General features: G+C 38.0%; 2 protein-coding genes across 3 annotated transcripts; both read left to right on the top strand.

Annotated features, from left to right (window-relative positions):
* The first annotated feature begins 9,212 nt into the window (after positions 1-9,212).
* LOC103454499 (aminopeptidase M1-like) lies at positions 9,213-14,975 on the top strand. 2 transcript variants are annotated; one of them, XM_008394085.4, is made up of 19 exons: positions 9,213-9,541; positions 9,882-10,027; positions 10,119-10,221; positions 10,448-10,637; positions 10,725-10,818; positions 10,975-11,125; positions 11,418-11,522; positions 11,600-11,716; positions 11,866-11,979; positions 12,100-12,282; positions 12,417-12,735; positions 12,840-12,961; positions 13,037-13,134; positions 13,361-13,538; positions 13,625-13,739; positions 13,840-13,907; positions 14,021-14,098; positions 14,211-14,288; positions 14,423-14,975. In XM_008394085.4, exons 1-19 carry the CDS (start codon positions 9,332-9,334, stop codon positions 14,606-14,608), a joined length of 2,655 nt encoding a protein of 884 aa, XP_008392307.1. In that variant the 5' UTR covers positions 9,213-9,331; the 3' UTR covers positions 14,609-14,975. The 2 variants fall into 2 exon arrangements, with proteins under 2 accessions (XP_008392307.1, XP_028965460.1); XM_029109627.2 differs by having other exon boundaries at positions 9,216-9,541; positions 12,103-12,282.
* A 3,050-nt stretch (positions 14,976-18,025) lies between these two features.
* On the top strand, positions 18,026-22,051 carry LOC114827573 (uncharacterized). Its single transcript, XM_029109626.2, has 6 exons — positions 18,026-18,401; positions 19,111-19,346; positions 19,431-19,689; positions 21,021-21,200; positions 21,302-21,457; positions 21,613-22,051. Exons 1-6 carry the CDS (start codon positions 18,375-18,377, stop codon positions 21,787-21,789), a joined length of 1,035 nt encoding a protein of 344 aa, XP_028965459.1. The 5' UTR covers positions 18,026-18,374; the 3' UTR covers positions 21,790-22,051.
* Positions 22,052-22,593: the final 542 nt, after the last annotated feature.

Here is a 22,593-nt window from a genome sequence, read left to right as displayed (position 1 = left end):
ATTTGATCCAAGAAAAGGTAACACTTTAGAACAGTTTCCTCGAAAGATATCAAGGAAAGAAGCATCATATGATAATGGATTTCTCCATTAAGAGAAGAACGAACTCGAATAAGATTTAGTTCGTTGGATGTTATCAATTACCCATATATATAGAATATATACTTCTAAGACAATATGATTGTCAATTAGAAGATCTTCCAAAATTTTCATGACTCCATAGGATGTAGTTGGAAAGAAAGACAAGTCTTAATCGTGTTAAGATTTGGGGTTGTGTGCTAATAAGCAATATTTATTTGAGAATTATCTTGTGGATATCCTTAAATTCACCTTTGGATATCACTTCTATAAACCAACTAACAAATGTTGTTTTGTTGGGTAGTTCATTGTAATCCTACAATATGATTTGCCTAAGCACAAATGAACGAGAGATAGAACTCAAAGAATGGGTTCTTTGAGAGACAAGATGATAATCAACAAATATAACAACCTAGTTCCTACACCACAAGCTCCAAGGTAGTCGAGAAGGATTTATAAACTGTCTCAGTTGAATGGTTTAAACTTTATGACTATGTCATAGAGTTACACCTCTTAATTCGAAAGAAATAAGAATGAAAATCCTTATGACTACATTGAGTGTATATACGACATATACGCAAGGAAATGGTAAAGTACCATTTGACCCGAAATAATGAAACCTTTATGGCTAATTGGTAGCTTAAGATGACTACAATCAAAGAGATTGGTTGACTTTGAAGAAACCATCTTTGACGTAGTCTTGGTTTCAATTAATTCGAAGATTGCTAGCTATAACTAAAAGGTGATTCAATGTTTGGACATGATATGGGTTTCCGAAACCATTATTAAGATAGTCTTGATAATATATGTCTAAAACTATGAATCACAAGACATGTAAGTTATAGAGATCCATCCATCATGAATCTTAGCAAGCTAGTGGGAGCTATAAGCGTCTTATGAGAGAAAGATCAAATTGTTTGATTTCTCATAAAGATGTAAATGAATCTTTTGTTTACTAGGTTTACAAAAGATTAGTGGGAGTTAATCATGTTCCTAAATTTGAATATATATATATATATACACATATATGATATATTAATTTTGGAAATGAAAATAATACTTCTTATAGAATGTATATGGGAGACATAGTCTATAAACATGGGATGGAAATCTATAATGATAGATTTCAGGATATAATTGGATTGTATCAAGCCCCAATAATAAACAAAAGATGCTAGGAAGTTTCTTATATGATGATAAACTTCAATCATAAGAACAACTCTAGTAAGACTAGGAGGTAGCTTTTCTCAAAGGGAATGTACCCTTTGACTCCCAAAGAAATTATGCGTAAATAGAATCCTTTATGCATACGCAGAAAGGTGATTTATGTATTTCATATTGTATGAAAAACGTTGATATGAGTTGTACCAAGATCGGTACAAGATGATATCAATGCAAGCCCAAGATCAGAATCATGGCAACTGTCAAGTGAATCCTTAAGTATTTGAGAAATAATAAAGGATAGATTCCTCAAAGAATAAGGAAGAATTAGAGTAACGTAATGGAAGCGTAAATGTATTAGATTATGAATCTAATCCATCATTGGATGTTTCTTCATTATGAATGAAGAGATAATCAGATGCCTTTTTATTATGACTAAAGAGATATTTGGATGGAAACATTAAAAGTAATGACTTTAGTGTGTTCCATTGTAAATGCAAATATATTGCCATATAGAAGCTTACAACAACGTTGTTTGGATGAGAAAGTTCATTTATGAACTCTCTATTCGGTTCCAACCAGAAAGTGTTTCTAGTGTACCGACACTACGACACCAATGGGGTGATAGCTCAAGTTAGGGAATCAAGGTCTCATCAAGATCCAAACTCAAATGAGAGACTAAACCACATGATTAAGAATCATGTATAATGGTGACGTCGTTATTCTCAAGGTTGCTTCTATGGATAACATATAGATATCCATTGTCTAGGCCTACTACTCAGCCATTTTTGAAATGACTACATAAGAGGTATCATCACTGATGCCCGAGCTGATTGGCTCTAGTGTAAGTGGGAGATTGTTGGAAATGTGCCCTAAAACCAATCATATGATGATACTTTACGGACATTTCACATGTTAAACTAATCTAGTTTAATATCAAGGGCAAAGATTATTGTTTTAAGCCGTCTCATATAAATGTTATATACTTAAACGATAAGTCCAAGGAATACGTAATTAGGAGAATGTAATTTAACAAGTTAGATTCATGAGACCATTCTCTTTCGTATACATATCCTAAACGTTCCTGATCATAGGATTGCCAATTGGGCATTGACAGTCCGTTAAGATCAGTACATACTGTGTCTTCTCTCAGTGAGAGTGACTGGTCTTGAGTCATTGGTGTGATTGATACTAAGACAAGCATGTAGGTGCTCAATAGCGAATGAGTTCACTGAACATGATCAACAAGGAGTTCTCATACTCATGTCACATGAGAACTCATGGTTGGGATAATGCAAAGTAGTCCTTTGACCTGAAGCATCATAGTTGTCTTGTGGTTAGGTCCTTGATCTTTGACTATGTCAAAGTCACTCCATCAGAGGGTGTCCACGGCATAGTCGGGGTTAAGCCACTTAACCATGTAGGCAAGTGAATGCGCAACAAGGGATCTCTAAACTTCAAACCGTTTGACGGAGAATACTCTATGATATGATTAAGAATCTCTGGCCAGAGTATGAATGAGATTTAGGAAATCGTTCCAAATCACATTCAAGGTAATCATATGAGTAAGAGAATCACATTGGATAGTAGACATGAATAAACTATCAAACCAAACAATGTGGTCAAGAGTATTGTATTAGAGAAAAACTGTATTGCATTGTAATCCTAAACTGAATAGGTTCTCCACCTCTTCTGATTAGCTTGGGTAACCATGACATACTGCTAGGTGTCACTCATGGTTTGTGAAAGCCCTAAACATGTATAATCACTAAAGGGAGAATTGAAAGTAAGTTTCGATTCACAATCGATTTGAAAGAGTTCTAATCGCCCACTGCCTCACTAAAAGGAACCTAATGGATCGTACACCGTGTAAGGTAGAGATTGAAGAAACAACGGAGATGAGTAATTAAATGGTTTAATTATTTATGGCAAGGATTAATTAATATGTTAATTAATCAAACGAATAAAGTTCGTTAAAGACCGAGGCCCAATGGGCTTCGAACGTCAAGCCCATTGACTTAAGTTGTATGACAACTTAATGACTAAATATTGACAAAGGCCCAAACGACCCAATAACACCCTATGGTCGGCCATATTGATAAAGGAGTGGGTTTTTTACTTATTACAAGTTTGCCACTCCAATGAAGGTAGGTATAAATATGACTTTATAGCTTTTTCTTCATTAGGGTTTCTTTTGGAGAAAATTGGAGAGAAAATGTCTCTCCCTTTCTCTCTAAGAGGCCGGCCCCCTTGGAGGAGATTAACTAGCAATCTCTCATCCTCCAAGGTCACTCCTCTCTTCTTCAAGTCTCTCCTTGGTATGGAAAAATTAGAGGTTCTCCTTTTGGGAACTTGGAGAATCCTTTCTAGCATCCTTCTCCAAGAAATCGATGGAACTAAGAAGCGAGGAATGAAGGCCATCTCCTTGGGTGATTAGCCTTTGCTTATGCAAAGAGGAATCAACTAAGGTATAAAATATCTCAACTCACTTTGTTCTTGAGTTGAGTCTTGGTTCACCTTTCTACTAGGCTTTGAATTTCATGGGTATTGTTTTGTTTTTTAGTGCACACTAGCATGATTTTGCCTTTTAATGTTAATTGCATGCAATAGATGTTGCTCAAATGAACATGTTTTTCACAAAATTTCCTTCAGCTTGACCCGACCGGCAAACTGTCACTTTTCTGAGTCTTTAAGTTGAGCTCCATGGCCTGTGCGTCGTCGTCGTTGAGAATCTGGGTTGAGGCATCTTGAGTCACGGCTGTCGATAGCGACAGATTCAAAGCGGATGGAGAACTGGGCTGTTATGGCAGGGTGGATGAGTCGAGACAGTAGGACTCATAACCTTCAGATCATCGAGTTGTCAGGTGGGTTTCAAACCCAACTTTGAGTGATGAGGTCAAGTGCATCACTCATCGCCACTACATGGAACCAGAAAGCTGGAAGAAGACTCATTGCTTACTGCAGCAGCCGCTTCACCGTCGGTGCTCGATATTTCTGACAAATATATTTTCTGGCCATGGATCAGAACTATTATTATGCTGGGACTGGATTGCCAAGCTGGTCACATCAATTCCTCGTCAATGCTCGTCGTCATCGACAGTCGCTTTAGCTCGTCGGCAGAGTCAAAACGGCATCGTGAGTGTGGTCATTTGGAGAAGGGATGGGGGAGCTTGGGCAGAGAGAAGGCGGCGGAAGGTTGTCGGCGACCTGGCCGTAGTTGACACCGATGAAGGACTGTGAGTCCGTAACTGCAGGGGGGATTCTTGCAATCCTATGCTTCAAGACTTGAAACTTGCCCCGTTGCACAAATATTGGGCATGATCTCCATTGAGCCAAACAACAAGCGGCTTTGACAAGGGATCATGGGCAGCCTCAGTGAGCCAGTAAAAGAGGGATCTCTCAACATGTTGATTTACTGTCACGTATCCTGAAAACTGTTAAAACGAAACCTTGGGTTGTCCAAGTAGTCCCATAATCTTGTCGGCTTCTTCTTCTTTGTTTACAACTCTTCCTACTCCACTTCCATGGCTGCTGCACTTTGCAGAACTAAACAGCCCAAGAATCAAAACGGAGATTAGAATCTACGTTTTGTCCATGATAACCATGGCTAGAAGGAAGAGGATGAGGAGCTGCTAAGCTAAACTAGCAGAGAAATATATATATATATATATTGTAGTATATAGCACTCCTTCTAGTTGTATGTATATGATGGGAAGTAAGACTGTGCTATACAGTATGGATTAAATAGGAGAGTAAAATAATGAACTTTGGGGTGTTAGAGTCAGAAGATTTAAACAAGCAAGAGAGAGAGATCTGCGAAGGTTTCGAATGTATCTGAGTCTTCCTCTATCTTTCTCTTTGTGTGTTTAGAGAGAGAAAGAGGGAAGAGAGAGAGTATTTGGTTTCCTGGGTTTTTTTTTGCAGATTTTTCAGATTCACGGTGGAGGTAAGAAAATGAAAGAGAACCGACACAACTTTTTGTATTGATTCCCACAGACGGCGCCAAATGTTGATGCACAAAACCAGAGGTCTTGGAACAAGGTAAATCCGACCATGAATCTGCAAGTAATGTAAATGACACAAGATATATCGTGGTTCACCCCAAGGTTTGGGCTACGTCCACACTGATTATGTATTTATTTGAGAGTATTTGTGAGGGATAGAGCTCTGAGAGCTTTGCTCTAGATAGGATAGACTTAGGATTTGTGAGGGTGAGGGCCCCTTTTATAAAATAAGGGCTCATCCCCTAATTACATATGTCACAGCCCATCCCGAGATTTTCATATTGAGAGTATGAAATGACGGAAATACCCTTGACTTTACTAAGGTGTGTATGTGACATGTTTTAGATATTTCATATTTTTCCTAACCTATTGGAAATATTATTTAAGTTAGATAAGAATATTGAAAGGTTGGATTGTTGTTTGGTTAGGGAAATTAGAAATGGATGGTGTGGATTGACTTTGGACCCCTACACCCTCACATTTCCTTCTCTCTATCCCGTGGCTCTCTCTCTCTCTTCCATCTCGACTCCCTCTCTCTCTACACACCTATACGTACGGCCACACCCAAACACCTTCCAAACTCGACGGATCGAGGCATCCAAGGTATGCATCTTCATCCTTTTGACGTTCTGAGTTGAATGGTACTAGTTTTAGGAAGTGAAACCTTCGGAATCACGTGAAACCCGAACCTCCATTTTTTGTCACTGTTCATGCGAACGTAAAATGTTGTGTTTCAGGGAATTCTAAGCTTGTAGTGAGCTTAGTGAGGTTCCAATGAGGCTCGGAGTACTTCGTTTGAAGGATTTGGACGTCGGGATCACGTGGTTCAAGTTTGGCCGAATTTCTTGGAATTTTCCCGGTGAGATTTCTTGATTTTTAGAGCTTTAAACTAGTCTATCGTGATTCTACATGTTTGGGGCTTCAATTTGATATAAAATACGAAGAAAATGGGTGAAAAACGAAGGAGAACGAAGAGTTTCAAAACTCGCCGGAAACCGGCCGCCGGAAAAACCAGTCCGGCGAGCCAAGGAGGAAGAAGGTGCGCGTGGACCCGTGCCACCCACGGCGCGTGGGACCTCCAAAAAATTTTCTAAAAATTATGCGACGTCCGTGACGTCGAGTAGGTCAATGTGGTAGATTCATATACCCAATTTGAGCATCGTATGAGAAGTTATTTCGAAATATTGATGATGTGTTTAAAATTAACGTTTTTATAGTTGTTTCGCATATAGGTGACACCTATCCCGAGGACGAGCGCATCCAGGGACGCCACGTGGGTTACGACCCCTCGACTTATCAGTGAGTGGGCAGTTTTGATTTCGTATTTACCTATATACAATTGTTTTTCCCAGAAAATCTGTTTATGTGAAAATTATGAATCTATTTGCCATACATGAAACTGTTGAGATATTGCGTTTGATAATTGATATATATATATGTGAAATGACGCGGTGGACGCTCAGGTGAGTTAATTTATTTTCAGCTAAGTTATTTATCATGGATTGCATTGAAAGCTCATGACCTGCACCTAGGTGATAGTGCTTATATTGTTATTCACCACACCGCACGCTCGTCTTGGATCCAAGTAGGTGGATGTCGTACAGACCATGTGAGGGTTCCGACATGCTAGTCGTACAGATCACTAGATGTGATTCCGACTAGTGGGTGACCTTAGTTATGCGCGCTGATGATTGATGAGAGAAGCACTAGAGTGTATTTATACACATGTCATCGTACAGACTACTATATGTAGTTCCGAGTGACGTGCAGAGTTGAACCGTACAGGTCACCGAGGTGACTCCGGTTGGATTGGATGTTGAGCTTTAGAATCAGCCGTACAGGACCATTGTAGGGTCTCCGGTTGATTTATCATTCACTTGAGTGATATAGATGTATTCTGATCATATTTTGGGCATGGCATGTCATTATTGAGATATTATGTTGATGAAATTGAGTTGAGTATGATGTTGCGTATATATATATGTATATATACTATTTTCTGGGAAAGTATACGGGTTTTTACGGTGAAGGGTTAGAATTGTTTTATTGAACTGTTTTGGAAAACTATTTGATTTTACTGACCCACTCATTTTGTTTTGCGCCCCTCCAGGTTCTAGTTAGCGGTTGGTAGCTCTCGAGGTCTTATTCCGGCTTTCTGACAGATTCTTGGCATGTAGGACTCACCTGAGGGTGATGTACTTTTATTTTAGTCATACTTGACTGCACTTAAACCTATGCTCTGAATTCACGTGTTTACTTTATAACTCGTCCTGTTATTCTAGTAGGTTGCTCTGCTAGAGTTTGGTTTGAATTCCTTCTTATGCATGTTATGGTTTTGCTTCCGTGTCGCACTTATGGTTACGTCACGCTCTCGTGACTGCCAGCACACCTGGATCCTCTGGATCGGGGTGTGTCAGTTTGAGCACACCTGGATCCTCCGGATCGGGGTGTGTCAACATATTTGCCCATTCCTTTATTACATAATCACATTTAAGTCCTCCAAGTATTTATACAATGTCTAAATACGAGGCCCTAAATATGGTATAAACATTGTTCATAGTTACGAATGCCTTATCAATGCTTATGATTTTCACAAAGCTTAATGATCTTTAATTGTATCTCTATTATGTTGCTCATGTAGGGAACTATTGAAGAATAATTTGGTTGCCAATGCGTTATCCATCCAATTCAATGACTTAAGAAAAATCTGAGGGTTAATTAGTGTTGTTCACAGTTAATCTGAGGCGTTGAGGTTCATGGTTTGTTGGAAAAGCAACTGCAAATCCATTTGTATGCAAGTGTTTCATGTGTGGAGAATGACCATCTAGCTAGCCAATCAACCATATTTTCCCCCAATTTCGTGCCAAACTTGTTTAAGTCTTTAATCTAATTGTCTTTACTTTAAATTCGTCAAAAACCCAATCCTTTTTACTTTGTTGTGTCATATTAGTTAGAATCTGTCCAAACTTGTGTTTTTAAGTGTTTTGGGTCAAGTTAAAATCAATTTTTGTCCAAATCATCCTTTAGTGTCTAGTTTGAGTATATTTGATTATTTTGTGCTGTTTTGAGTCTCTTTAGTTTGTTTCTAGTTCTTTGAGTCTAGTTAAGTGTTTTCAAGCCTAGTTTTGTGTTTTTGAGTCAGTTTTAAGTAGATTAGCAATCTCTCCTAATTCCCGGCCTAGAACGATCCCTACTTACATCTTTACTACAATTGTCAATAAGAGGGTTTAATTTGTGTGCTAGTTTATATCACATCACAGCTATGCAACGTTGGGGTGTAGATACATCAAACATGGGGCCTTTAATTAATGACATCAATCATTTTCTAGCTTCCTTTCATCAGATAATGTTACTGCATGTTCGTCGGGATGCAAGTCGGGTAGCGGATAGACTCGGGCGTGCTAGACTTGGATGTCCAGCTAAGATGGTTTGGTGTGGATACCCACCAATTTTAGTCTAAAATGCTTTAAATGAGGATGTTTCTTAATTAATTTTTGATAATTGTATTGTTTGGAGGATGGCTATATTGTTAATTATGATGAGAGGCAATCTTTTTCTTTCGTCTAAATTGAAATTCCTGGTAAGGTTTTATTGAGGTCTATAATGCGGAGGCAGATTGTCTGCCCTCCTGTTATGGTGCCCTTCTCATCCCCTCCATTTGCGTGGTCACGATTAAGTCACGTCAACATTTTATATTCCTATTGCTTTTTGTTTTATTATCTCTATAAAAAAATCAATATAAAATGTTGACGTGGTTTAACCGTGACAGCACAAATAGAAAGGAATAAGAAGGGCACCATAACAGGGCAAACAATCTACCTCCCTATGCTGCACCCCATCCTTCATCTTGATCTATGTATTTTCTTTATTTCAATAAGTATGGTACTTCTCTTTAGCCAAAAAAAACAAAAGGTAAAGATTAGACTTTTCCTCCTATTTTTATATCTTTCTTTGATTTTTTTTAAACATTGATTACACTTTCAATGCATTACCTTTGACGTTTGACTTGCGCGCACGACGTTAATATCGCCTATGATCATTCTACTTCTTACAGAACAGAGGAGCAACTATCGTGACACACGAAGGCGGAGATGGAGCAGTTCAAAGGCCAACCGCGGCTTCCTAAATTCGCCGTGCCAAAGCGATACTCCATACGTCTGAAACCCGACCTCATCGCTTGCAAATTCGCCGGCTCCGTCTCCATCGACCTCGATATCGTCTCCGATACTCGATTCATCGCCCTCAACGCTGCCGAGCTCTCCGTCGATGCCGCTTCCGTCTCTTTCACTCACTCTTCCAAGGTACTACCACTGATCATCGGTGCACTTATTATTTGCCTCAATTCAAACAATTTTTTTATCGTTTTTAGCTTGGATGATTTGCTACTTGACACTCATCGATTTTTAAAGTGATTTTTCTGGGAAGCACTTATCCCATAAGTGATTAATCAATCCTTGATTAGCGATTTTGCTGCCTTGTTTGGCTGCTGCTTAATTAGAAAGCTGTAGGAAAAGGAAAGATGGATTGGAAAATAGCTATCTCATTTAATTTGAAAGTCCTACTAAGTTTATCTGATTGTTTCAGCAGTACCAAAATAGTGTTAAAGTAACTCATATAATGAGTAAATGACTGTTTGAGCAGATCTTTAAGCCTTCAAAAGTTGAGATATTCGACGAAGACGGGGTTTTGGTTTTGGAGTTTGGAGAGACACTTCCGATTGGTTTGGGAGTTTTGGCTATTGGGTTTGAAGGTATTTTGAATGACAAGATGAAGGGATTTTTTAGAAGGTAAGTACGTTCTTTGAATTCCGGATTTGTTATACAGTCTGTATAGCTTCTTTTCATCTATCAATATGCCTATTACACTTCAATGGTGCAGTACATATGAGCATAACAGTGAGAAGAAAAATATGGCAGTTACGCAGTTTCAACCAGTTGATGCCAGGCGGTGCTTTCCATGTTGGGATGAACCTGCTTGGAAGGTCTCTCACTTGTGTACACAGTAGAATAAAAATATTGATTTACATTTGTTGGTTCTGGATACTAAACATGGCTTCTAACTGCAGCTTTGAGTTTAGGAGGAAACAGATATGTTGTTTATGGGATGGTAGTATAGATAAGAAATCAATCCTTTAGTTCTGGTTAAATTGTTTAACTTTGAGGGTCTGCATTCACCCCATTTATTCTTACTGGAACTTTGATTGACAGGCTACATTCAAGATTATATTGGATGATGTTCCGTCCGAATTAGTAGCTCTTTCCAACATGCCGGTTGGAGAAGAAAAAGTGGATGGACATATGAAGACAGTTACATATCAAGAATCTCCAATCATGTCTACATATTTGGTGGCCATAGTTGTTGGGTTGTTTGATTATATTGAAGATCATACTTCTGATGGTAAAATCTTTGACAATCTCTTGTTGTGTGTGTATTTAGTGCAACTGCAACCCTTTCTTGATGGTGCCACATTTTATCTTGTTGTAGGGGTCATAGTGCGGGTATATTGTCCTGTTGGCAAGGCAGACCAAGGGAAGTTTGCTTTGGACCTTGCTGTCAGGACTCTTGAATTTTACAAAGAGTATGTTTATTGATCACAAAATTACTAATCATTCATATTCGAATTTGCAATTACCCTTAATGCCTGTTATGGACTATATCTAGTTTCTTTCCTTCCTGTTCTTACGATGCGTTGTTAAACACTCAATATGAAATCAATGACGAAAAAGTTTTACAGTTATTTTTCTGTGCCGTACTCTTTGCCCAAATTGGATATGGTTGCAATTCCTGATTTTCTTGGGGCCATGGAGAATTATGGTTTAGTTACGTACCAAGAATCAGCTTTGCTCTTTGATGAACAAAATTCTGCAGCTGCCAACAAGCAAATGGTAACACACACATCCTAAATGTCACTCTAGCTTTCAGCATTTAGCTTGGTTCATATGTATGTAGTTATTTATTTATTGGACAGTTCTATTCACACACCTGTTTTTGCCTCCCACACACCCTAGTTAATTTTTGGCCATCGATCTTCTTCAATTCATTCGATCCGAAGGCCGAAAGTTGAAAGGGGTGTGTGAGAAGTAAAAATGGGCCTGTTGATAGCACTACCCTATTTATTTATTTAAAACCCAAATGAAATGTATATATGAATATACATTTCTTTTTTGCTTTTGAAAGGTTTCAACTGCTGTGACACATGAATTGGCGCACCAGTGGTTTGGCAATCTTGTAACAATGGAATGGTGGACACACTTATGGCTGAACGAGGGATTTGCAACATGGGTATCACTTAACTTCATTTGTTGTACTTGTTATTTTACATGCTTTGGACTTTAATTAAGTATTTTAAACGTCATTAGGTGAGCTATTTAGCTACTGATAGCTTGTTCCCAGAGTGGAAAGTATGGACTCAGTTTGTTGATGAAAGTGCTAGGGGTCTTAAGCTGGATGGGCTTGAAGAATCTCACCCCATCGAGGTACTTTTACGTATGTCTTTCGTGCATGACAGGCTTTAAATAGTAGTATTCATCACTATACTTTCAGCACACTATTTAATGAAGGGTATAAGCATACATGTGTTCAGGTAACTGGTATATTATGTTTTAATCTTGGGTCTTTTGGCCAGGTAGAGATCAATCATGCTGCTGAGGTTGATGAAATATTTGATGCAATAAGTTATAGAAAAGGAGCTTCTATTATTCGGATGCTACAAAGCTATCTTGGTGCGGAATGCTTCCAGGTAGGTTCTTTGATAATTTTTTTTTTCATACAATACGAGAAAGGTATTTGATGTGTCTTGTATTCTTCAATTGAACTTTTGAACTTTGGTTAATTGCATGTTATTTTTTAATGCATCCAGAAGTCACTTGCTTCATACATAAGAAAGCATGCTTCCTCAAATACTTTCACAGAAGATTTATGGGCTGCCCTTGAGGAGATATCTGGTGAACCTGTGAACAAGCTAATGAATTCATGGACTCAGCAAATGGGTTACCCTGTTATTTCTGTCAAAGTGAAAGATCAGAAATTGCAATTTGACCAGGTTTCCTTATGTTGCCTCCTTGAAAATTTTGTTTGATTGTCAAAATTTGAAATTACATCTCGGAGCTTAGATGCATGTTATGCCTTATTTTGTGGTACATGGAAAATTCTAATAAGTAAATTAATAAACGGCAGACACAATTCTACTCGAGTGGTTCCCAAGGTGATGGGCAATGGATTGTGCCAATAACATTATGCTGTGGCTCATATGATGTGCACAAGAGATTCCTACTACGAAACAAGTCTGAAAGTCTCGACATAAAAGAATTTCTGGGCTGCTCCCTAGCGGAGAAGGGATGTAGAAGTGCAAACAATAAAAACAATGCCTTATGCAGTTGGATCAAAGTCAACTTGGATCAGACTGGTTTTTACAGGGTGATATATTCAGATGAACTTTTACCTGCACTTAGAAATGTTATAGAAAAGAAAGACTTGTCTGCAACTGACAGATACGGTAATCATCTTTTTATGCACACACACACAAACACACAAACTTGCATCTCTATGATAGTGAAAAATGGAAGTATTTAGTTTATATCATTTTGTTTCATTCAACAGGAATCTTGGATGATTCATTTGCCCTTTCTATGGCTCGCCAGCAGTCTTTTGCTTCATTGCTTACGTTGTTGGATGCTTACAGAGAGGAACTTGACTATACAGTGCTGTCAAATTTGATTGCCGTAATGATCACCTATGCTCTGTGTTTAGGTTATTGTGTATATGGTTTGAGTCTGACTCTGATCTTCACTTCTCAGATATGTTATAAGCTGGCAAGAATTGCAGCTGATGCTGTACCCGAGCTACTGAATCTCATAAAACAATCGTTTATTAGCCTTTTCCAGTACTCTGCAGAGTAAGCTTGTTCTTTTTTTTTTAACTACGCAAGTACCAAACTGTCCACTAAATTTGCTTCCTTTTTTTCTTTCTTTCTATTTATTTTGTTAACAGTTTATATTTATGTTGAATTTATCTTTTTTTAACTACGCAAGTACCAAACTGTCCACTAAATTTGCTTCCTTTTTTTCTTTCTTTTTATTTATTTTGTTAACAGTTTATATTTATGTTGAATTTATCTACAGAAAGCTTGGTTGGGAGCCTAAACCTGGTGAGAGCCATTTAGATTCAATGCTAAGAGGAGAAATTTTAACTGCCCTTGCTGTGTTTGGACATGACCCAACAATTAATGAAGCAAGTAGGCGTTTTCGTGAATTCTTAGATAACCGAAATACGCCAGTCCTTCCTCCCGACATAAGAAAGGTTGTTTTGGATGTAAACCATTAATTAAACACTATATTCAAGCTTTTAACTTTCCTCTTGATGTTCATGATTAACTATTGTTTCAGGCAGTGTATGTGGCGGTAATGCAAAGAGTAAGCATGTCTAACAGATGGGGCTACGAATCTCTTCTTAGAGTTTACAGAGAGGCTGATCTAAGCGAGGAGAAAAACCGCATTATAAGTAACTACTAATGCATTTGTACAATTAAGGATGCTGATCTAACATCTGAGATTGTTAATTTGTTATGTCATGGGAATAAGATATCTCTTTGTGCCTGTAGAATCATTAGCATCTTGTCCAGATCCGAGCATAGTACTGGAAGTTCTCAACCTTTTATTGTCTTCTGAGGTATCCGATTTAACTTATGTCTTATATTTGCTGGTTGAAATTTTGTAATTATAAGTACATAATTATTAGAGCATCTCAAGGAAATTTCAAGCAATCGGCATCTATATTTATAGGTCCGCCTTCAGGATGCTGCCCGTGGGCTATCTTCTGTTAGTAGTGAAGGACGGGAAACAGCTTTGACGTGGCTGAAGGTAATTCTGAAGCACTAATTTCTGAAGAGCATATTATGAAATGTATTTCTATTCTTTCCCTACTTTTGTTAATATGATTCATTTTGCCCTTTGGATGATATCCAAAATACAGGATAACTGGGAGCACATCTCCAAGACCTGGGGTTCTGGATTTGTAATTGCTAGCTTTGTCAGTGCAGTTGTTTCACCGGTTCGTTCTGGCCTTTCAGACCTTTTTTCTTTTTTTGTGTAATTTTAATCTGTGATTACACAAGCTACATAATACCTTTCCATTCCTTCTTTTCTTATACCTTCATGTCCATTCGTCGTTACCTTCCTCTGCAGTTGGCTTCATTTGAAAAGGTTAAGGAAGTAGATGAGTTCTTTAAGGTTCATCCCACCCCCTCGATAACCAGAACCTTGAAGCAGAGCATTGAGCGTGTGCAGATTAACGCCAAGTGGGTTCAGAGTGTTCAGGGTGAGACAGATCTTGCCGATGTTTTGAACGAGTTGGCATACAGGAAAGACTAGCTAGCCTTATAATCATGCTGGAAGCATTCATGGAATGCAATTCTTTGCCTTCTGGTTCGTTGATAAGTTCATTTAGGTGTTACCGGAAAAACTGTCCGCATTCTGCTGTGGGTTTTCAAACTATAATTGACAACAGTCATGAGCAGAGCCTTAGGATGTAAATCTTTGTATTTACCGACTCAGTGCTCGAGCTGCAGTTACCGTTACAAAAATTAGTCCAACCTTCAGAACACTACAAGAAATCAGCACATTGCAGGTTAAGAGAAAGCTAATGTACCATCAATGGAAGGAGCTGATTCCTTCGCTTGAAAAGCTTCACATGCTTTAGATATTTCTGCTATAACATCCCTCATATACGGTTGCAGAATGTTTGATTCTTGAAGATCGCGAAATGCATTGCAAGCCTGCATCAAGAGTAGCAATGGTGCCTCAATTTTAATTAAATTGGAGCAATGGTCTCTTAACTAAAAATTTATTACTATTGGTCCCTCAACTTATCAAAATGTATAGCTATAGTCATTTTCATCAATTTCGTCAAAATTTTGTCAAAATAAGTTATGTTGGAATAACCATTTATATAATTAGGGTTCCTCAACTCATCAAAGTGTGTAATTATGGTCATTTTCGTCAACTACGTCAAATTTTTTGTCAAAACGAGTTATGTTGGAAGGATCATTGCTACAATTGGATTAAAGTTAAGGGACCATTTCTCTCGTTGAATTAAAGTTAAGGGACCAATGGTAATAGATTTTTAGTTGAGGAACCATAACTGCACGTTTTGATGAATTGAGAGACCAATGGTAATGGATTTTTAGTTGAGGGACCATTGCTCCAATTGAGTTAAAATTAAGGGACCATTGCTACAATTTACTCAATAAATTTATAACTACCTACCAAACCTTGGGTTTAAAATGAAGAGTAAATTGTAGCAATTGTCTCTCAATTTTAATCAAAATTGGAGCAATTGTACCTTAACTAAAAATCAATTATCATTGATTTTATAGTTATTTTTTTCAACTTCGATAGAATTTTGTTGGAACGACCATTGCTACAATAAGGGTCCCTCAACTCATCAAAACGTATTGGAAGGATTATTGCTACAATTAGGTTAAAGTTGGGTTCAAGTTGTGGACAATTTCTCTAGTTGGATTAAAGTTGAAGGACTAATAGTAATGAATTTTTAGTTGAGGAACTATAGCTACACGTTTTGATGAGTTGAGGGACCATTGCTACAATTTACTGAACTACTGAAAATATGCAAACACGTTGAATGCAATTTGGCATGAGCTGAAGCTAAATTTTGCTATGAAGCATATAATTACTTATAAAACTAAAATATATTTTAACATTTTATATTGGAGTAGCAAGGATAAAACTAAGATGTTGATGCTGGTTGCTTAAATAAACTAAAAGAAGCTAAGCAGTTGGCAATTGAGATCGAGGAACCTAATATTTGTCCTAACGACCACAATGCATAGAAATTTGCGGTGCTCCATTGCACATATGCAGCAGGCTGTTAAGCATATTGAATCAGAGCCTTCTGTCTGCAAGGTCTCTGTTCAAAATACCCACCATACCTCGGTCTGCAACAACATCTCTCTTCTGTCTCCAACCACACTTATCAGCATTCCTACTAATGTGAATTTCGACGAAATTATTTCTTGATAGTTTGCGCCAGAGGTACAGGTTATCCTTCGAATCCTTCCTATAAGAAATTCAATTGAGTTATAGGTGCACTTTACGTCGGAGGCAGATTGTTTGTCCTTTTTTTCTCATATTCTTCCCATCCCCTCCTATTTATGCGGTCACGGTTAAGTCACATTAACATTTTATATTCCTATTGCTTTTTGTTTTATTATCTTTATTAAAAAATTAATATAAAAGGTTGACGTAGCTTAACCATGACCGCACAAATAGAAGGGGATGGAAAGAGCATGGGAAAGGGAGGGCGGACAATCTGCCTCCCTCTACGTTGTATCTTGATTGAGTTATAACAGCAATCACATTGATGGAATTTCGTATGTATGTTCAAGGGGAACCTTAATGCCTTAGTGCTCTTATCATTGAATTTTCTTTCAAAAGTACATCTCATTCAATCATGTTCCATTTTATTACTATTTGTATAACTTTGCCATCTTTTATGACGCCCCATGCTCATTCGACACTCTTATTTGAGTTTATATTGCTACGCGACACCTACACTTGTGTTTCTTGAACTTCCGTTCTTTACATTTTTCCTTCAGGAGTATGTTAGAGGTATAGAAAGACGAGAAAAAAATTCTCCAATTGAAATTCAATCGGATTCTACAAACTTCAAAATTGGATCGTAATTTATGGAAAGTGGATTGTGGGGAAAAAGTATATTTTTTTTGTTGGATTTATGAACTGTAGGTCACTAAATTAATCCATAGACCGAGTCTAAACAAGGGTCAGTTGTTGAAGTGTGGAAACAAGAAAACTAGTGGTTTAGGCCCATATTTGGGTTGGGTGGCTGCGAGCCTAGCAGAGAGAAGCCCATATTTGACCTTGGCCCGAAAGGAAGGGCACCCGAGCAGCGGCTGGGTGCAGGCCTGTGAGGAAAGGCGCCCTAATTTCAGTTGGGTGCGGGCGGAGGTGAGCAGGAGGCCCAGAAGGCAGCGGGTGGCCTGAAAGAAAGCCCATCAGACGTGGGTGTGGGTCCATCCGGAGACAGTCGACCCCGCCGCCGCCATGAATGGAGGTGTTCTCAGACAGAGGGGGCAACGAAGGTGTGACCCATGGGTTTCAAAAGGTCGGCGACGTCTCGAAAGACGAGGGTGAGGGTTATTTCGTGGCGGATGGGTCTAAAACCATTGAGATTCGATGACGTGATTTAGCTGGAATCTCGGTGTATGTCGTCTGAGACAATGAGATTTCTTCAAGGAGGTCGCGGACTCGCGGACTCAACTGCAGGTGAGTCAAAGAGTCTTAATCAAATGTTTAATAAAAGGTACGTACAAAAAGAGTGGGGGATTATTTCATGGTGAAAAAAGTAGTATAATTTGATTTGTGCGCGGTTGCCTTAGCTCTCATAACTTTATTTTGCGGACAAATTTGTCTTTTCGTCATCTTTTAACCGATAAAAGGGAATTTTGTTAAGAAAAATGCTAAGGAGATTAAATTTACAAATTAAATAATGCTTCATTGATAGTAATAGAAAAATTTACAAAATTTAATTTATAAACATAATTTAAATTAAACTAAAAACCAAATGATATTCTTTGCATTATCTTTTTGTTAATAGGTAGTTTAGATTAAATGAAAAAAAAAAACCAAAACTTTTAATCAACTCGAATAATAATTAAAGACATTTTCCGGTCGGGAAACAGCACCAACTGGCAACTACGGGGAAATCGTCAAACATTAATGTCGTTCTCTTTCCTTAATTAATGGGCGCAGAAGGTCAGGCAAACGACGCCGTTTCCACCGTCTACTGCAGAAAAGTACCAACAGGTCGAGAAACGATACGGTGAATAGAAAATCTCTGCAAAAATTCGAAAAGGGAAAAAAGAAACATACACATGAAAAAGCAGAGCAAGAGAGCGTGCAAGTGCAACGGCTCTCTGAGAGGCATCGAATCATAGTGTTCTTCACGAGAAAAAGCTCCAACCCCATCAAAATCTACAGATTTTACTCTCTCCTCCTTTCCTTTTTTATTGTTTGTGGGTTTGTGAATTAATGGCTGTTGTGGATTTTTGAGAAAAGTAAAGCAGGAGGAGGAATGCTTGCCTTTTAAGCTCCCATTACAATGGCTGATGATCCCTGTTCCTTCAAGGTATGCTTTTTCCGGCTCCTCCTTTCAAATTTTAACTGTTTTTTCTTTTTTTTTGTATTTTTTTTCCTGGAATTTTAATTTTTTTGGGGTATTAGATTCTGACCCTTTTTTATTACTTTTAGGGGTTGCATGTGAATTTCCCGATCTGGGTGTTGAATTTTTGACAGTTTGTTATCCTTATTTCTTGGTTGCTTTTGGTCTGTGTATTCTAGCTCAGGCAAACCCAAATTTCCTTTTTAAATAGGAAAAGGGTCTTAATCACACTATTATTTTACTTAATCACTGAATTAATAGCTCAGTAATGTCAATTTATGAATCCTGGGAATTTTTTTGGATCATTCCATTCATACCCATGTCGCTTGTTCATCAGATCGACTCAAAAGTTTGGAACTTTTTGAGGATTAATTACCCTTGTCGTGTTTTTAGTTTTAGGATTAATCTTAATTACACTATTGTTGTTTTACTTAACGACTGTGATTTAACTGCTTAGTCATGTGAATTTATGAATCCTGGAATTTTTTGGATCATTGCAATGTACCCATGTCATTTGTTCTTCCTGCCGACTTTACTGTTTATAAACTTCTGGGTAGCTCGATGTTGATCAGATTGACTTGTAAAGTTTGGACCTTTATTAGGACTAATTACCCATGTCGTTTTTATAATTTATTATTCAACCTTCGTTTTGCATTGCCTAATTCATTGAGTGCAGGATATATTTTTAATAAAGACGCCAAAGAAATCTCCATTGGTGCTGCGGATGATTGTCGTGCTGTTTGCAATGGTCTGTGGTGTCTATATTTGCTCAATTTGTTTAAAGCAAGTCAGCACCCGCACCAAGTCCGGATTTTCAAGTGTTCAGGTGATTCAATGGCCTTGTCCACATCCTGATGTTGAGCCGGAGGAACTTCGTTATATGCACTACCCAAAGCCCAATACTTATAGCAGGTATGCTACTGATCTGTTGGAGTTTCAAGTTTGGGTTCCATTTGAAATGCAATGATTTAGATTTTATTTTTTTGTGGATAATAGGGCTGAGTGTGCGTGCAATCCTGTGCGATATTTCGCAATTTTGTCGATGCAGAGATCTGGGAGTGGGTGGTTTGAGACGCTATTGAATAATCATACTAACATAAGCTCAAATGGGGAGATTTTCTCTGTGAAAGTTAGGAGAAGCAATATTTCAACAATCGTTGAGACTTTGGACAAACTTTATAATCTAGATTGGTTGAGTAGTGCCTCAAAGAATGAATGCACCGCTGCAGTTGGCTTGAAGTGGATGCTTAATCAGGTCGGTGCTTTTTCATGCATTTTTTTTCAGTTTTTTATTTTTATTTTTTGCTTCTGTTAATTAGCTATTTCGTGGGTTTGTTGAGTGAGAGACATGGCATTTCAGTTGAGTATGTTTTACTCATTTTCGACAGGAAGTTTTCAGCCTAGCTTGTTGTTTTTTGACAGCCAGTTATTATTAGTAAAAGTATCACCAACGACTCAATTGCCCTATCATCTCGTAAGTTGTTACAGTTACAGATACTATAGTAAAATGTATAGTTTCAAGTCCTTCCAGGAAGCTTGTGTTATAGTTTTGATATTAAATGCTTATTCGTGGAGAGTGGTAAAGGGTATGTAGGATTGGATAGGGGAGTTTCTTTATGATCTTCTAGGGTCATCGATGATCGGGAAGTATGATGCTCTTAATGACGATCGTGCACATATTTCATGTGTATCTCACCGGTGGCTAGTAGGACGGGTTTAGAGATGGCTGAATTTAGACAGTGCAATTTTCTGGATAACTGCTAAGCTTGAAGTTTGCTTCAATGTGGACTCTCTACAAATATTCTGCACTGCTGCTAAGCTTGAACTTTATATGCTAAATGTGTAGCACTTCGGAGTTAAGTTGCTTCCATGAAATTTATACGTTAGAAGAAGTTGATATTAATGGTACTCAATGCTTTGTTTAGATTATGTATAGATGCATGAATGCTCAACACTCGTATTTTAGAGAGGTAGGCAGCCCTATTATCATCATAAACCGCCTGTCCTGACTGCAACCCATGTGCCTATTAGGAAGCCAGCCTTCAAGTAACCTAATTTGGGGTATCAAAGGGATAATACAATTTAAATTAGCAAGAAGCTTACAGATTTCATGGCAACTGATGGATCTAGATATTGTTCATCACATTGTTCCATTTCATTGAGAGAAGCATGTCCTCCAAGTAATGACGACCTTTTGTTTGGAAGTGTAGGACTATCTCACTGTAACCAAAGAATTATTGTTAGCGAAGGGGGTTGAGCTGAGTAACATTTCAAGCTTGCTTGGTATGATAGTTAAATGGATGCAAGTCTTGGTCGGAAAGAAATTTGATACGAACTGGGATTTGGGTTAAGTTAGAATGTCCATCTCGTAATTTAATTTGGTCCATTGAAATGTCCATCCAAATTTGTTTCTCATTAGCAATTGGCCTGAAACTCATTATTTATCTTTACTTTTGTATTCGATTCCTTGCTCTAGGTAGAATTTGACGCGTAGGTTAGCTCATGAGACAATTTATTGTGTTTTTCTCTGCATTTTCTTGTTTTATGCATGGACCAGCGAATTAAATATTGCAACAATTTATGCAGGGCTTGATGCAGCATCATGAAGAAATAGTAGAGTACTTCAATACACGAGGTGTTTCTGCTATCTTTCTCTTTCGGAGAAACCTGTTACGGAGGATGATCTCTGTGCTTGCAAACTTGTATGACCGAGATAATAAGCTGCTGAATGGGACCCACAAGTCTCATGTTCATTCTCCTCACGAGGTCTGTCTCTCCCTCCCTCGTATGCATGCTTTCTAGGTAAATGTCAATTGCTTGTTTCTTTTTGACTTGACATACAGACTCATTACATGTTCTGGGTGCAGGCAGAGATACTTGCAAAATACAAGCCTATAATCAATGCAACTTTGCTGATACCCAACCTGAAGCAAGTAGAGGATACAAGTACGAAAGCTTTGGAATATTTCAAGAGCACCCGGCATATTATCCTATTCTATGAGGATATCGTAAAAAACCGCACTGTAAGAGAACCATATGAACGCTAAACTGATATTTCCTCTTGTTGTTGCGATAAATTATTACGTGTGTACCAGTAGTATTTTTGTCAGCGCCCTGATAAAAGGGTAGAAAAGAAAGAATACCAATCTCTGAAAGTTTCAATTTTGTATGTTTGCAGAAATTGCTTGACGTTCAAGATTTTCTCAAGGTTCCAAAAAGGGATTTAAAGAGCCGCCAGGTGAAGATACACAAAGGTAACTTATCTAGTCAGATTGAGAATTGGGGTGATGTCCAAAAGACACTTACGGGAACACAGTATGAAAGGTTCCTCAGTGTGGATTATCGAAGAAGGTAAACAGCAGTGAGGCGATGTATATACCGCTTTATTCTTTTTAACATTTTTGTTTTCGTCTTTCGTCTTCAACTGCCGAAGCCAACAGGTTACGCCTCCCTGTTGAAATTTTGGGAAATTTTGGATGCAGCTTCTGTCACTCGATTTTTGTTTCTTCTCTGCCACTCGTTTAATATTCAATTGATTCTTTATCCTCTCCTTGTTTACGAGAAATATCGTTGTATTTGAGCTAAATCAATAGAAAAAGTTGCTGTTTCACCTTGCAGTTGTTTTGTCTGTGTACTTCATTTTCTTTATGAAACCATATGGAAATCTTTGAAAATTTAAAAATGCAGTTTGTACTACAGATCGCCGGCCGCCTGAGTCGCCATGGAGGGAGCCTCACGCTGTGGTGGTTCTCTTGCAACTTTAAGGGCTGCCAAAACCAAATGTTTAGCCTATTGGGGGCTCGGTTGAGAAGAACTTGCATACAACTGGGTTTGCTAAAATGATAGTATCTCAAACTAATCACACGATGTCATGTAAGAAAATTAAAACAACACATGATGGATGGATGGCCTCACTTGGCAGTTTAGAGTACTGTAGATTTGGCATTTCAGTTGTACGTAAGTTTCTTTAAAAAGAGAAGAGTAAATTGCCCATTTCTCCCATTTGAACTTTCACCTAACTTTCAATTTACCCCCCTAAACTTTTAAATTGGAAAATCAAGAACTAAAACTAATTTTTTTTGGCCGATTTATCCTATCTTTAGTTTTTCATAGATTCTATCCAAATTAACGTTAACTCTTATCACGTGCACACCACGTG

Source organism: Malus domestica, chromosome 10 (assembly GCF_042453785.1).
Source record: "Malus domestica chromosome 10, GDT2T_hap1".
NCBI lineage: Eukaryota > Viridiplantae > Streptophyta > Magnoliopsida > Rosales > Rosaceae > Malus > Malus domestica.
This window is presented reverse-complemented; position numbering and strand designations above follow the sequence as displayed.

Coding starts and splice junctions, on each gene's coding strand:
- LOC103454499 (XM_008394085.4), top strand. CDS start 9,332: ATGGAGCAGTTCAAAGGCCAACCGCGGCTTCCTAAATTCGCCGTGCCA. Junction 11,980..12,099: donor TTGGTGCGGAATGCTTCCAG/GTAGGTTCTTTG, acceptor TAATGCATCCAG/AAGTCACTTGCTTCATACAT. Junction 14,099..14,210: donor CAGCTTTGACGTGGCTGAAG/GTAATTCTGAAG, acceptor TCCAAAATACAG/GATAACTGGGAGCACATCTC.
- LOC114827573 (XM_029109626.2), top strand. CDS start 18,375: ATGGCTGATGATCCCTGTTCCTTCAAG. Junction 19,347..19,430: donor AAGCCCAATACTTATAGCAG/GTATGCTACTGA, acceptor TGTGGATAATAG/GGCTGAGTGTGCGTGCAATC. Junction 19,690..21,020: donor TGAAGTGGATGCTTAATCAG/GTCGGTGCTTTT, acceptor CAATTTATGCAG/GGCTTGATGCAGCATCATGA.